At 37.9% G+C, this 12,341-nt stretch overlaps 1 protein-coding gene across 1 annotated transcript; it reads left to right on the plus strand.

Moving 5' to 3' along the window:
* The first annotated feature begins 2,353 nt into the window (after positions 1-2,353).
* psmd13 (proteasome 26S subunit, non-ATPase 13) lies at positions 2,354-11,174 on the plus strand. Its single transcript, XM_077620726.1, has 13 exons — positions 2,354-2,579; positions 4,080-4,158; positions 4,405-4,439; positions 4,541-4,596; positions 4,683-4,726; positions 5,873-5,959; positions 6,495-6,666; positions 6,740-6,819; positions 6,907-7,032; positions 7,543-7,605; positions 8,613-8,693; positions 10,363-10,479; positions 10,880-11,174. The coding sequence occupies exons 1-13, from the start codon at positions 2,479-2,481 to the stop codon at positions 10,973-10,975; spliced, it is 1,137 nt and encodes a 378-aa protein (XP_077476852.1). The 5' UTR covers positions 2,354-2,478; the 3' UTR covers positions 10,976-11,174.
* The last annotated feature ends 1,167 nt before the right edge of the window (positions 11,175-12,341 follow it).

Consider the following 12,341-nt stretch of genomic DNA (forward strand, 5'->3'; position numbering starts at 1 on the left):
CACACTTGTAGTATAAGTAGACATAGTATTTGAAGTACAAGTGCATGCAAGTACACACTTGCAGTACACACAAGTACAGGTGCAGTAATCCCTCGAATATCACGGTTAATATAGACCAGACATGGCCGCGATAAACGAAAAACCACGAAGTAGGATCACCCCTATTATAACTACCTTTTTTTTCGTCAGTGCTGAGTCCAAGTAGCAAGCGGAAGACAGGGGAGTGGCTTCAGCTTGCGAGTTTAAGCGTGGATTTTCACATTTTTATGAACTTAAAAATATATATATATTTTCCACCCCCCAAAAAATCTGTGATGTAGTGAAGCCGCGAAAATTGATTCAAGGGATTACAGTACATGTAATACATACAAGTGCACACACTTGTATTACAAGTACAGAGGTACTTCGAGATGCGAGTTTAATGCGTTCCGGGACTGAGCTCGTATGTCGATTTACTCGTATCTCAAATGAACATTTCCCATAAAAATGAACTAAAAACTAATTAATTTGTTCCAACCCTCTGAAAAAACACCAAAAACTGAAAAAATGCAACGAGTGCCCAGTGCTCGTAGAGACATTACACGAGGGAGTTGTGGGGAGAAAGACAGTGCCCATGATGTTCTTATGAGCAGCCTCTCGCGTCCGCTGCATGCTCGTATATCAAAATTTGTCTGGTATCTCAAGATAAATATTTTCTCGAAATTTTACTCGTATCTCAAATTGCTCGTATGTCGAGGTATTACTGTAACTATATTTGGGGGAAATTAAGTACACATTCTTACATTATAAGTGAACATACAAGTACAAGTGCACACTATTTCCATATCATCGTTTGTGCCATGACTCATTTTAGATGAATAAGTATTTAATGTTTTTCTTGTTGTTTTGATCTACTTGTAGGCGACATCTATTATTCTGACTGTTTGTGAAAGGGGCAAGGTTTGTGAGGTTTACGAAGCGGATAGTACGTCTGCCTCACAGTTCTGAGATCGATGGCCCAATCCCTGGTGGGTTATGACCTTCCCGTGGGCAGTTTGCATGTTCTCCCTTTGCCTGCGCGGGTTTTCTCTGGGTTCTCTGCTTTCCTCCCACCTTCCAAAAACATGCAGCTGATTAAATAGTCTAAATTTGCTCAAGTTATCGATGTGGGCATAAATGGTTGTTCATCTCAGTATGCCTGATTAGCTGGCAACCAATTCAGGGCGTCCCCTGCCTATTGCCCACAGTTGGCTGGGATAAGCTCCAGCACCCCCACAGCCATTATGAGAATAAGCAGTACGTAAAATGACAGAATCTATTTAGTCCACCAGGCAAAGCTAATTGAGCAGGCTGGGTGGATTCTTTCTGCGATTGACTGGGAATTTATTTAGGCCCTAAATTTATGGATGGGTGGCCCGGTGGGTGAGTGGTTAGCGCGTCAGCCTCACAGCTCTGGGGTCCTGGGTTCAAATCCAGGTCGGTCCACCTGTGTGGAGTTTGCATGTTCTCCCCGGGCCTGCGTGGGTTTCCTCCGGGTACTCCGGTTTCCTCCCACATTCCAAAAATGTGCATGATAGGCTGATTGGACACTCTAAATTGTCCCTAGGTATGGGTATGAGTGTGCATGGTTGTCCGTATCCTTGTGCCCTGTGATTGGCTGCCCACCGATTAAGGGTGTCCCCCTCTCGTCAGGTCGGATAGGCTCCAGCACCCCCCGCGACCCTAATGAGGATAAAGCGGTTCAGAAAACGAGACCAGATGAGATTTTAGGGTGTCCCCGCCTACTGACCGATGTTGCCTGGGATAGGCTCAAACACTCACGAGATCTTCGTTAGGATTAGCGGTGTTTTGAAAATGAATGAATGTTGGTTCTTTGTAATCACTCGTGTGCATGTTGCAAATGTTCCGAATGTGTCAGTGTCACCTACCCAGACAACGACGTCTCACGTTGAAACACGTTTCTTTGACCACGTGCTGTAAAACATGACATTTGTTCTTTAGCATACCGCACTGAAACTTGCATTACACACATAAATATCACTTGTACTGTACTGACCGCTAGCAGGGACAGTAATGTTAATTCTTGAAACCCAGCGGCGACACAAAAAAATCCTGGAGCGCATTGAATACGCTATAGCACACATTTTTAACTGCAAACCGGACAAAATTAGCTTTACATCGAAGCAATGTTTGTCAGTGAACTTCCGTGTTGTTACTTCAGCGCGTGACGTTGGCAAACACTGTCCTTAAAACAATTATTTGAGAAAAATATTTACAATGTATGCATTTTTTTTTAATTAATACAAATAATATGCGGCAAAAAATAAAAGTCAGAGAAACAAATGACAGACGAAAGTTCAGCGCAGTTATTATTGCCCACAATTCCTTGCATGGAGGCGGTGCAGGTCAACAACACTCCAATTCTTCTTCCTGCTAGCCCCCAAAACCACAGGCGCACATTAGCGAGACTTGAGTTTAAAGAAATTCTGCGTCGCCATCATGAGAGATGTTACCGGGTACCTTAAACAACAGCAGAGCAACAGCTCGACGCCGGAGATGGCGACAGAGTGGCACAAACTGGAGGATTTGCACAACAAAAGGTGACAGATGTTGCTAATTCGAGTTAGCTCTTGCTAGCGTTAGCTCCTCACATTCAGCGGACTGGCTAGCTGAGTCATGCGCCCAACTACAATTACATGCTGGGAAGAGTCTTTACTCGCTTTGTTGACTCTAATTCATTACTTCGACGAGAAGGAGTCAAGCAATTTTATTCTTACAACAAAATGTGTAGGCATTAGTTCTAGGATATGTCATGTGGTCTTTATGCAAACCATTACAGTCATTCCAAACTAGCCAGTTCGAATTTACTGTTATATTACAATTTAGTGCGTATTAAATCGTTTAATTTAAAATTACTGGGTTCGTTTATGAGTCGTTTGTAGCAATTAGTATTTTTCTTCTTTTTTTTTAAGACGTGTCCAATAATTTCTTTCATAATCGCTATTTGTATGTGATGTCGCGAATACATACGTATACTACAGGGTGGCCAATTGTATAGTAAATCCTCTAAAAAGGGGTTATAATCCAAATGCTCACCTTCTTAGTAATAAAGAAACAAATAAAAAAATGACGGTTTTAAAACCACTAACAGGACAACCAACTTTATCTACCACAAAATCTTATTTCTACTCACCATTTTTAAAATGATGACTTAGTTTGTAGCTATTTACTGGTCACACAGGCAGAATGGATGAATGTAAATTGTGTTTACCATAAGGCAAACATCTTTTGGTTATTTTTGGGACAAATAAAACACTATAAATCTGAGGTTCACAATGCATTTACACACCTTTAACAGCCTGAGTGTAGGCTTTGGACAACACATGTTTCCTCACCTTATTTCATTCATTCATTTTCTGAACCGCTTATTATCACAAGGGTCATGGGGGGTGCTGGAGCCTATCCCAGCAGACTTAGGGCACCGGGTGGGGTACACCCTGAATTTATGGCCAGCCAATCGCAGGGGACATGGAGACGAACAATGATTCATCTTCACATGCATACATAGGTGCAATTTAGAGTGTTCAACCACCCTACCCTGTATGTTTTTGGAATGTGGGTGGAAACTGGAGCACCTGGAGAACATGCAAACTCCACACAATGGGGACGCACCTGTGATCGAACCCTCGACCCCACAACTATGAGGCCGACACGCTAACCACTCTTCCACCTTAATTCTGGAAAATGAATTTTGAGCAAGTTGGTCAACTTGATCTAGCTTGGCTGTGATTTTCTTGCCCTTTTTTGTTTTTCTTGGTGTCATTCTCATTCTCTTGTTTGTTTGTTTCTTTTTTTATTTGTTTTGCATTATCCTTATACCTCTGGATTATTTTGTTGCGCGTAGCCCTTAACTCATTCACTGTCAGGACAGTTACAGACGCCTTCAATAGTAGCCAAAAAGTTCAAACATGAACAAATGCATCAATAAATTTAAAAACTCATCTTTTGTTTGCGATTCTCTGAAAATTTTGTGATCGGGCCTGAGTTTCAATCACGTGTTTGGGAACATCCCTACTAAATGCTACTGCTATGTTTGACAGGTTGTGGCATCAATTGACGCTGAGATTGACAGACTTGGTCAAAGATCCTTGCTTCAAAAACGGCGATGGCCTAATACAGGTGAATTTTCCACAGGATCTTGATCACTTTATTGTTCCAATGAACATGGTGGATTTTCAACCACATTTTTCACGTAGCATATCGTACAACATGCAATTAAAAAAAATTAACACCTATGAATGCTTGTATTAAACTGAATAACAGAGTTACCTGAGTATAACCTATATTTATATTATTATAAAAATATTTACTTCTGTGCTTTCTGCGGACCAGTCACAATGTAATTATTATTTTTTTGTATTGCAGCTTTACGAAAATTTCCTCAGTGACTTCGAACACAGGTGATCATAAAAAAACAACCAGAAAGAATACAAAAAGGCCTTGTCCTTCAATCTACTAGTGTATTATTGTTTTTTAGTTAATTGGATTTCTTTCTTTGTAGAATCAATCCTTTGTCCCTTATGGAGATTATTCTCTATGTTGCCAGGCAGATGACAGGTAAGACACAGTGTCATGTAGAAAACAACATTTTCGGCCAATTTTTTTATTTATATTGTGTGGGTTAACAAAATGTTTCTTTCCAGATCCCAAAGATGCAATCAGTTTTCTTGAGAAGACAAGGGAAAAAGTATGTTTACTTATACATGTCCATATTATTTGGTGTTAGGGCTTTCAAGGTCGACCAGTCAGGCGCTTGACAACTTGCTGTATGAATGCTACTAAAAAAATGTTGCATTGTGACGAAGAATGAGATGTAAATCCTGTGAGCCAACTAATGAACAAGCATCTGAAAAGAAAGAATATTTTTGGTTGACTGGCTGTCAGGTTATGTGTTTGACGTCATGTTAAAACATTATGCTGTCGCTAATATCGTATAACACAATAATTCAGTGCTAAAAATACATTTAATTCAACATGTTAGTTTTTTGACTTGGCTCTTTAAAGGCAGCTTTTGGAAATAAAACTTCTCGAAAGCCATACAGTAGTACCTTGAGATACGGCCTTAATGCATTCCGGGACTGAGCTCGTATGTCAATTTACTCGTATCTCAAATCAATGTTTCCCACAGAAATGAACTAAAAACAAATTAATTTGTTCCAACCCTATGAAAAAACACAAAAAAACGGGATATTGAAATGGAAAAACATTTTGTTCTAATTCGCCATCTATTAACAGAGTAACAAATAACTGGTGGTTATGATGTTTAATAGTACTAAAATTAGACGGATTTCGCGGAGGAGAGAGAGAGCGAGAGAGACTTTTTGCACGGCAATGCGCATAACATAAACAAATTTAAATGAACTTGGATTACGATACAGACACACTCAAAATAAGTTGATTCTAACCTTAGACTAAACTTAATTCTAACTTAATTCACACCTGGCTGTATGTTCGTATATCAAAATTTGTCTCGTATCTCCAGGTAAATATTTGCTAGAAATTGTACTCGTATCTCAAATTGCTCGTATGTCGAGGTATTACTGTACTTGGATATTAAAAAGAAAACAAAAATTTACAAAATGAAATTGCTTTTTAAAATGTTAACACCAGAGTATCACTGTATCAAAATGAGTTCAAGTTGAATGGATGATAGTCGTGTCTGTATTTATAGTTGTGTGAACATATTTTAAACACCATAGGCTGCAAGCTAATGATGCTTACGTAAGAGCAGCTCTTGGCTTGCCCAATAACATGTTTTAATGTTTAATCCGATTGTGGACTAATGCTCAAAATCATTAACTTGGACAAACTGATCATATTTTATCTGGTCCAGGTGAAAAGCAGTGATGAAGCTCTCATTCTCTGCAAGACATCCATCGGCAGTCTCAAACTCGAAATCAATGATCTTCCAGCAACCAAGGTGGGAGGAGCACCGAGTGCTAATTTTTGGTCTTGTTGATAACACGCATGAATCATCTTCAAAATGACCTCGATTTGAAAAAAATGTTGAGCAGATTATCAATGAAATGTACAAATGTCCCTATGTAGCATAATGTAGCACTGCTTCGTGAATGCAGATTAAAAGATACATTAGATCAAGTTCATTACTCCATGTCTGTGTAAAAAGTTTTGGAACTTATCTATTCAGTGCCATCAATGGCAGCTAATGAATGCTCCATTAAGCCTAATGGAAAAATTAAAAGTGATAAACATTTATTTTAGATGATTGAGTTCAGGTCATTGTACATAGTTGGCACAGATCATTTTTTTTTAAATATATTGAGATTGTTCATTTTAAGTGTCTGTGCCCCCCTTCCAATGAAGTTCACAAGCATGCCAGCGTGACTCACCCAATGATCTTCTGGCATGATAAATTCAATTCCTTATCTAATCCACCCATACTTAAATAAAATGGCCATGTTTGGTTGTGTCCGTTTTTCTTTTATCTCTCCTAGAAACTAATCGAGGAGGTTGAGGAAATGTTGAACAATTTGCCAGGTGTCACATCGGTGCACGGCAGGTTTTACGACCTCTCGAGCAAATATTATCGCATCATTGGGAACCACGCCTCCTATTACAAGGATGCCTTGAGGTATCTCGGATGTGTGGACATCAAAGACCTCCCAGGTTTGTTCACGCATGCCAAGAAATAAAAAGAACAGAAGCCGAATAACAAGAACAATTTGCCTCAAACTCACAGAGACGGAGAAGCAGGAGAGAGCCTTCACTTTGGGATTGGCCGGCCTTTTAGGAGAAGGTGTTTACAACTTTGGCGAACTGGTGGGGTGCCCTCAAAATCGTAACAAGGTCTTTTTTTAACATCATCGGTGCATAGCCGTATTGAATGTGTGCTGTTTTGGTTTGCAGCTGATGCACCCTGTGGTGGAGTCCCTAAGAAACACAGACAAACAGTGGCTCATTGACACGCTGTATGCATTCAATGCTGGCAATGTGGAAAAGTTCCAGGAATTCAAGTCTGCATGGGGCCAACAGGTTAGTTGTTAAAACAAGATGCTTTCCAATAAGATCAATCAAATGTATAATTATTAATTGTGTTATACAGTAATACCTTGACATACAAGTGTCCCAACATAGGACAAATTTTAAATACCAGGAAAAGTCCTTATAAATATTTGCCTTGAGATACAAGAATATTTTAAGATACGACAAATGAACGCTCTAAAGAGGCAAAATGAATTGGATGTTAAGTGTCGTGGTATTGCCACCAATTACCTTGTGGAAAATTTTGGTACCAACCTGTTGTTACCTTAATTAAACAAGGACATCTTTTTAAAACAATACACCAATTCTTGAGGAGAGCATATTAGCAACCTGTTGTGCTAAAAAATATCCCAATACACGATTATATCGAGATATTTTCCCACACCTATACTGTATATAAAATATATGTGTTTTGCCAGGTTGATTGCTATTTGTAATGAATGCAAAAATCCTCCAATTATTCAATCTGAATATTTCCCTCCAACATCTCTTGGTTTTTAGCCTGACCTTGCAGCACACGAAGCCAAACTGATGCAGAAAATCCAACTTCTCTGTGTGATGGAGGTGAGCTGTCTGTATATTCAGGTTAAGGAAGTGCATCAAATGAGGTCTATGTTAATAATCTCATTGGTTATGAATCAAGCTTGCTCAAGACCAAATCCACAAAGGGCCAAGAGTGTCCTCAATTTCGTTCTAGCCATTACTACAGCACATACAGTTTAACCAATGAATTTTCTGCTAAAACAAGCGGCCTACATAGTCAATGGGTAGTCAAGTCGATCCTTTTGGGCTGGTGTGAATACAAACCGGATATGTATTTCTGTTGCGGACGGACCAAACAACCAGACTGAGACCTCGCCAGAGAGGTGGTCTTGATTTGCTTCAAAGCGTGGTACGGTTCACTTTAACTACTTAACGCAGTTAAGGTAACACTCATCTTGGAACTTAGCTTGAAACTTAACTTGGCGACAAACCTACAGTAATCCCTCGAAGATTGTGGTTAATGTAGATCAGACATGGCCGAGATAATCGAAAAATCGCGAAGTAGGGTGACCCCTATTATAACTACCTTTTTCCCCCTTCAGTGCTGAGTCCTAGTAGCAAAAGCGGCTTCTGCTTATGAGTTTCAGCGTGGATTTTCAAATTTTTATGAACTTTAAAATAAAAATTAAAAAAAATTCTTCAGTGCTGAGTTCTAGTAACAAGCAAAAGACAGAGGAGTGGCTTCCGCTTGCGAGTTTCAGCGTAGATTTTCACATTTTTATGAACTTTAAAAATAAAATTTAAAAAAATAGTAGCAGAAAAAGTGATTTCGCGATAAGTGTCGAGGGAAGACTACAATTCATTTCGACTTGGAAGGGTACCGCGGTAAATCATGGCTAGCCCTCCTATTTAAAACGTGTTGCTTTCAGTAGCACTAAAATTGTCCCAGAACTTCCATTTAGAATGGATATCTATTGCAGTCAGTTCATATAATCTTATTGCACATTGCAAAGGAAAGCCACAGAGAAAATGTCTTCTTTGAACATTGAGCGACTTCATAATCAAGCTTTTCTCATTTGTATTTTCAGATGACTTTCACACGTCCGGCGAACAACAGGCAGTTGACATTCACTGAAATCTCTCAAAGTGCCAAAATCCCAGTTAATGAGGTTTGTGGGGTTATAATATTTTAGATATCAAAAATATTTGAAGTGAATTATAGACAAATGAGGAGAACGGAACTTGCAGAGGTGTTCTCACTTATCTGCATGTACTGTGTGTATATATATATATATATATATATATATATATATATATATATATATATATATATATATATATATATATATATATATATATATATATATATATATATATATATATATATATATATATATATATATATATAGATATATATAGATATATATAGATATATATAGATATATATAGATATATATAGATATATATAGATATATATAGATATATATAGATATATATAGATATATATAGATATATATAGATATATATAGATATATATAGATATATATAGATATATATATAGATATAGATATAGATATATATATATATATATATATATATATATATATATATATATAGTTAGTTCAAAAGACATATTTTATTCTCCCCTATGTCAAGAGTAATAAATTGCAGCAGATTTGACACTTTCACATTCACCTTCTATTGTGGGCTTTTGGCTTTGACGATGGTTCCTTTAGTCTCGCCTAGAGCTGGGCGATAAAACGATAATGCTAATTATCGAGAAATAATGTTTGTCAACAATAATAAAAACTAAACCGCAATGGCACCACCCGACCACCAAAGAGAACGGGGGTACTGTTGTGACATGAACATTAGTTCCAGACCAACGCTCAGTAGAAGAGGATGATAAGGAAATGTCTTTTTACCTTGGTTAGCATAAAAGCTAACACGAAGCATGAACGCAAAAGGACAATAACACGGTCAAAATGAGTGATTATGAGATGCAGGACAACACAGCTGATACATTAAAAGATCCAAGTGAATTCTCCCTGCCGTTTTCTTTTTCTTTCTTTATTCTTTTTAAAATGCCTTGTAAATACCTGTGCACAAAGATCAGCTTTATTGAAAATGACCTTAAACCACTGACCTCATTTGAGGACAGCCTGTAATATTTTTCTTTTGATAACATGTTTTCCCATTTTATGTAAATGTTCTGAAAATGTTTCAAAAATCTAAAACTTGTTAACCCTAAGTTCATCCAACTTCATTATATTTTTTTGTAAATGGCCATATGTGAGATAAATTTTCTCTTTCTTTTTGTGAGGCTGAAAATAGTCTGCTTGCCAATGATGATGATAAAAATTGGCATATTTAATCTTCTCCTTTCTTATAAAGCAAGATAACATCGTTGCTTTCATATTTGAATAAGGGGGTAAGTAATTTATTTACTTATTCACAGAAGTTTGAAGTGTAAGCTTTGAAACAAAAAGATGTGGTAGTTATCGTGATAATTATCAATATCGATTGATTTTTGTTTTTTACCGTGATAACAATTTTTGTCATATCGCCCAGCTCTAGTCTCGCCTAAATGTGAGAAAGGATAAATTAAAAAAACAAGTAGCCGATAAGTCATGCGCTTGCCTACCTTCATTTTTTTTCCGCAAACAATTTACTTTTCTGTATAATTTCACGTATGTTCTAAGGCACTTCATGGACCCTAACGTAGTTGTGCAAATTAAAAGTTTCCCATAATACTTTGACATTAAATGGTTTTTTTATCAGGGTGAAAATGTTTCTAAAGCATTGTAGTACCTAAGCTAATGTGCTACTTCTGGGCAGGTGGAACTTCTTGTCATGAAGGCTCTGTCCGTTGGACTTATTAAAGGCAACATTGATGAGGTGGACAAGAAGGTGCAAATGACTTGGGTGCAGCCTCGAGTGTTGGACCTGCAGCAGGTGAGACTCTTTCAAAGATACTGGAACTCCTGACAATTTGCATTACTTATATTTATAAATCATTGGTTGTTTGGATCTGCAACTTCATTTTTATTTATCAAAACATCACACCAACCGTCACCTTTGCATGTCTTTTTCTTGGGCAGCCCGAACTTCAGTGTGTTTTCAGCTTTAGTCAGTTATTTTGATGAATCCATTAATATTTTTGATAAAGCAAAATGAAGTACATAGCAGATGTAAACACCCAATAATTCATAAATGGAAATTGTCCATATTGCGCAAACTTTTTTTTATACAACTGTACATGCACTTTAAAAGGCCAAAGGTTTTCTATTCAGAGAATATTCCAGATTTGGTGTTGAATCTCGTTGCTCATACTTGCATGTTCTGCCCAATTCAGATCAAAGGTATGAAGGAGCGCTTGGACTTCTGGTGCGGAGATGTTAAGAACATGGCTATGCTCGTAGAACAACAAGCCCACGACATCCTCACCTAAGACTGTTGCTCTCCTAAAATACTGATTCATCCCTCTGACCAGTTATGCCTGTTATTATCTTTCCTCCTTGGACAGCATCGTTTCAGTAACAAGCAGTTTTCATAAGTAACATTTATGTTTTACAAAAACAGTGCTCATAATATTATCACAGTATGGACAAATTATGTCCTTAATGTCAATAAAATATCTAAAAAATTGAGTCTGATTATTTCCTCCTTAATACAGTGGTACCTCTACATACGAGCTTAATTCGTTCCAGGACTGAGCTCGTATGTCGATATTCTCGTAACTCGAACGAACGTTTCCCATTTAAATGAACTAAAAACAAATTAATTCGTTCCAACTCTGAAAAAAACACCAAAACCAGGACATTGGATTGGAAAAAAAAATATTTCATCTAATCCGCCATCTATTAACAAAGTAGCACATAAACACCTCCAAATGTTCACTTTCCTGGAGCTCGATTAAATCCTGTCATCAGTTCTTCGTGGTGCTCGGCGATTAGATCATTCACATCTGCCTCGTTAACCTCCAGCCCCAAGGAATTTCCAAGTGTCACGATATCCATGACAACGAGCAAGCTCTGTGACACGTACCCCACTCATATTTTTCAATTATTTCGCGCTTAATGTTGATTGTCAACGTTCGCCTTTTCTTTGCACAACTCTTCATTCCACCTGTTTGCTTTGGATCCATTGTTCACTTTGTATTATGCATTGACTAACGGGGAAAAAAAACAGGAAAATGCAAGCTCCGCCCAGTGCTCGTAGATATCTGTTATACACGAAAGAGATGTGGCAAAAAAGACAGTGCGCTACAACGATAAACAGCCTCTCATGTCTTGGCCACCTGGGTTTTCGCATCTCGAATTTTTTCACGTATCTAGTTTGTTCAGTTGGCTCGAAATGTTCCTCCTATCTCAAAATGCTCGTATGTAGAGGTACCACTGTATACTGATCTAATACACAGGAACCATAGTCTGGGTTATTTTTCTAGCTCTCAGACTCAAATGACATTTCACTAAATTGACTGAAATATGTTTGATAAATGCACAATATAAAGTAATACCTTGACATATGTGTCCCAACATACGAGACATTTGAGATACGAGAGAAATTCAGAGCATTTTTTGGCCTTGAGATACGAGACACATTTGAGAGACCAGATTGTTCCCGATACGGCCATCCGGCTGACCGAGTAGGCCAGAGGCTGCTTATGAGAACAGCATCATTGCATCGTTTTGTCTTTCTCGCTGCATCCCCCTCGCATAAAGATATCTACGAGCACCATTTTTGCATTTTTTTTTTACCGGAGATAGCGGGACTGAGTCGATAATCTGTGAAAAAGCCAGGGGGATCTACATGGA

The sequence above is a fragment of the Stigmatopora argus genome, chromosome 2 (assembly GCF_051989625.1).
Source record: "Stigmatopora argus isolate UIUO_Sarg chromosome 2, RoL_Sarg_1.0, whole genome shotgun sequence".
Classification (NCBI taxonomy): Eukaryota; Metazoa; Chordata; class Actinopteri; order Syngnathiformes; family Syngnathidae; genus Stigmatopora; species Stigmatopora argus.